Here is a 2,500-nt window from a genome sequence, read left to right on the forward strand (position 1 = left end):
CTGACAGCACTCTTCCTCCTCTCCCCCCTCCCCCTCTCCCCCCTCCCCTCAGGCTGTGCTTGGAGGCCAGGGATCCCTACTGTGGCTGGGACTTCCGGCAGCGGAGGTGCACCACGCTGGAGGACAGCTCCAACATGAGCCAGTGGAAGCAGAACATCACCGCCTGTCCGGTAAGAGGGCGATGTGACCGACTGACAGCCTCACGTCTGTCCTCATGGGGCTGCAAGACTCCGATGATGTCATCCGAATGACACACGAGTGGTCGCCATCATCCATGACTACTTCTTCTTATATCCCCGTGACCCGTATAACCCGGGAAACTGGTTAAAATGACCCCGACTGGTGTTTCCACGCCTGTTTTCCAGCTGCGGAACCAAACCACCAATGGCGGCTTCGGGGCCTGGGCGCCCTGGCAACCGTGCAACAACGACGACGGCGTGGATGGCGTGAGCTCCTGTTTGTGTCGCTCCAGGACCTGCGACAGCCCCGCCCCCCGATGTGGAGGCAGGAACTGCGAGGGCTCCACCATCGAAGTCGCCAACTGCTCCAGGTTGGGCAACGAAAAAAAACATTGATGACGATCAACTATGGTCCTCGCCGACGCAGTGACATGTCTAACTCGTTAGGAAAAGATAACCGCAGTAGAACAAATTGTTACCAACTTATCGTCTATTCTATTTCTAGTTGGGAAAGATGCTTTCAATCAGGCGAAGAAATCACTGTTTGTTAACAAGGAGGAAAAGCTCAATGCTTATTCCCCAGCTCGCTTGCAGTTGAAGGAGTAGAGATGGTTGTCGAATTCTGCCTTTTATCATGCAAAAAAAGAAAAGAGAAGTAAAAAGGATTATGTCCAGACAGGAGTAACAGGATCTCATTTGCTCTTCCAACTGCCCACAGGGAGACGTATTCGCAACAGCCGCTCGTTTCCTTGCCCGCACAAAATGTCAATTAGTGCAATGCAGCACATTTAAGAGATCGGCAGAAAGTCCAGCGAGAGCGAGGACAGCGGAGCGCGTTAAATCCGGTCTCCCAGCTAGTTACGGCGCAGATTCCTTAAGTCCTTAAATTACTCAACGGCCTCGGGGCGCAAAAATACACTTCTGGTCTGCTCGGAGAACATAAACCCAATAGATCACTTAGATCCTCGGGAAGCTCTGTGGTGCCTCTGTCTTTTTTAATATGCACATTCATTCATTTCTCTTCACTTCCCTGCATTTGTCAGTTATCAAACTTTGGGCATCTGGTTAATGAAAACGTAAATCCACTTATCCCGTGTTACTTTTGTGTCATTTCTTTTCCCTCATTTCACTGTATTCATTTGAATGGATTTTTATTTGTCTCTCATTGTGAACAGGCTCCGCTTGAATGTATTTTGGCCAAGTGCACTGGTCATTGTCAAGTTGAAATTAGGACTTTAGACTTTGTCGTTGTGCAAATGAGCCCGACCTAAACTTGACGTCTGCCCTCCTAGCGGCAATGCCCTCGCTGATTTTGTCGCTGCGGCCTCAGGTCACTGTTTCCACCCTGACCGAACGGGAGGTAGATCACCAGTCTTACTAGAACATGTCGGGGACACCCACGTTCTCCCCGTGACTCCTCTCGCCACCCGTGTCTGCAGTGGAAATTGACCCGTCGGTCAGTTGCGGAGAGCCCGGACAGAGAGATTAGACGCCGCCAGATTTAATCCCTCGGTGTCGAAATTGAATTGTGCTTTAGCAGAAAAGTGGCAATTTAATCATGAGCACTACTACCCAGGAACAAAGCACTTAAGCAAATTGAATGAATATTTCCCAGTCAGGAAGGGCTCCCTGTGTGTTTGCATTTAGCTCCAGAAGCTCAAGACGAAATCAAAAAGTGTTATATGGTTATTTTCCCCGGAGTGACTCGTTCCATAAGCGCTGGGGAACGAGGTATCTTCTTTTTTTTTTAATTTTTTAAACCCACTTGTGGAAGTGGGTGATCAATGCCTGTCCGCGTGTCTGTTGCCACAGAAATGGAGGCTGGACGCCCTGGTCGTCGTGGGGACAGTGCAGCACGACCTGCGGCACGGGCTTCGAGCTGCGGCAGCGCTCCTGCAACAACCCTTCGCCGCGACACGGCGGCCGCGTGTGCGTGGGGCCGAGCAGGGACGAGAGGTGAGCCTGCCACGGCGGCAAGTGCATGTTTCCAAATCAAAATCAAATCAAGAAACGGCAATCAATGATATCCATCTGACGGTTACAGCATCGAGTCTCGCATCCAAGGAAGCTGTGTATAAACAAGTGTCTTCTCATCTGTCGCCACTGTCGGCGGCACATCAGAGCCTTCCGGAATGCAAATGTCTTTTTTCTGATCGGCCTCTGATCGCTCGGACGGATGCGTGCGCGTCCCCGGCTCTCACTGACGCCGTGATTGCGTCGCTGTCGATGCTCACGAGGCTGCCGTCCCCTGCACAGGTTCTGTAATGAAGGGGTGGCCTGTCCGCAGCCCATCTTCTGGACGCCGTGGGGATCGTGGACCA

At 51.8% G+C, this 2,500-nt stretch overlaps 1 protein-coding gene across 7 annotated transcripts in view; it reads left to right on the top strand.

The window, feature by feature from the left end:
* Window positions 1-2,500, top strand: part of sema5ba (sema domain, seven thrombospondin repeats (type 1 and type 1-like), transmembrane domain (TM) and short cytoplasmic domain, (semaphorin) 5Ba) — a 128,424-nt gene that overhangs the window by 109,778 nt on the left and 16,146 nt on the right. For all 7 annotated transcript variants that reach the window (XR_007032128.1, XR_007032129.1, XM_047337327.1 and 4 more), the window contains 4 exons: window positions 53-170; window positions 366-550; window positions 1,992-2,135; window positions 2,436-2,500. The exon at window positions 2,436-2,500 is cut by the window's right edge and continues 83 nt beyond it. Coding sequence is in view for 5 of the 7 variants with exons in the window: in XM_047337327.1 (XP_047193283.1) it covers window positions 53-170; window positions 366-550; window positions 1,992-2,135; window positions 2,436-2,500 (512 nt within the window). In the remaining 2 variants the exon portion in view is untranslated. The remainder of the gene's footprint in view (window positions 1-52; window positions 171-365; window positions 551-1,991; window positions 2,136-2,435) is intronic.

The sequence above is a fragment of the Scophthalmus maximus genome, chromosome 14, assembly GCF_022379125.1.
Source record: "Scophthalmus maximus strain ysfricsl-2021 chromosome 14, ASM2237912v1, whole genome shotgun sequence".
In the NCBI taxonomy this organism is placed as follows: Eukaryota; Metazoa; Chordata; class Actinopteri; order Pleuronectiformes; family Scophthalmidae; genus Scophthalmus; species Scophthalmus maximus.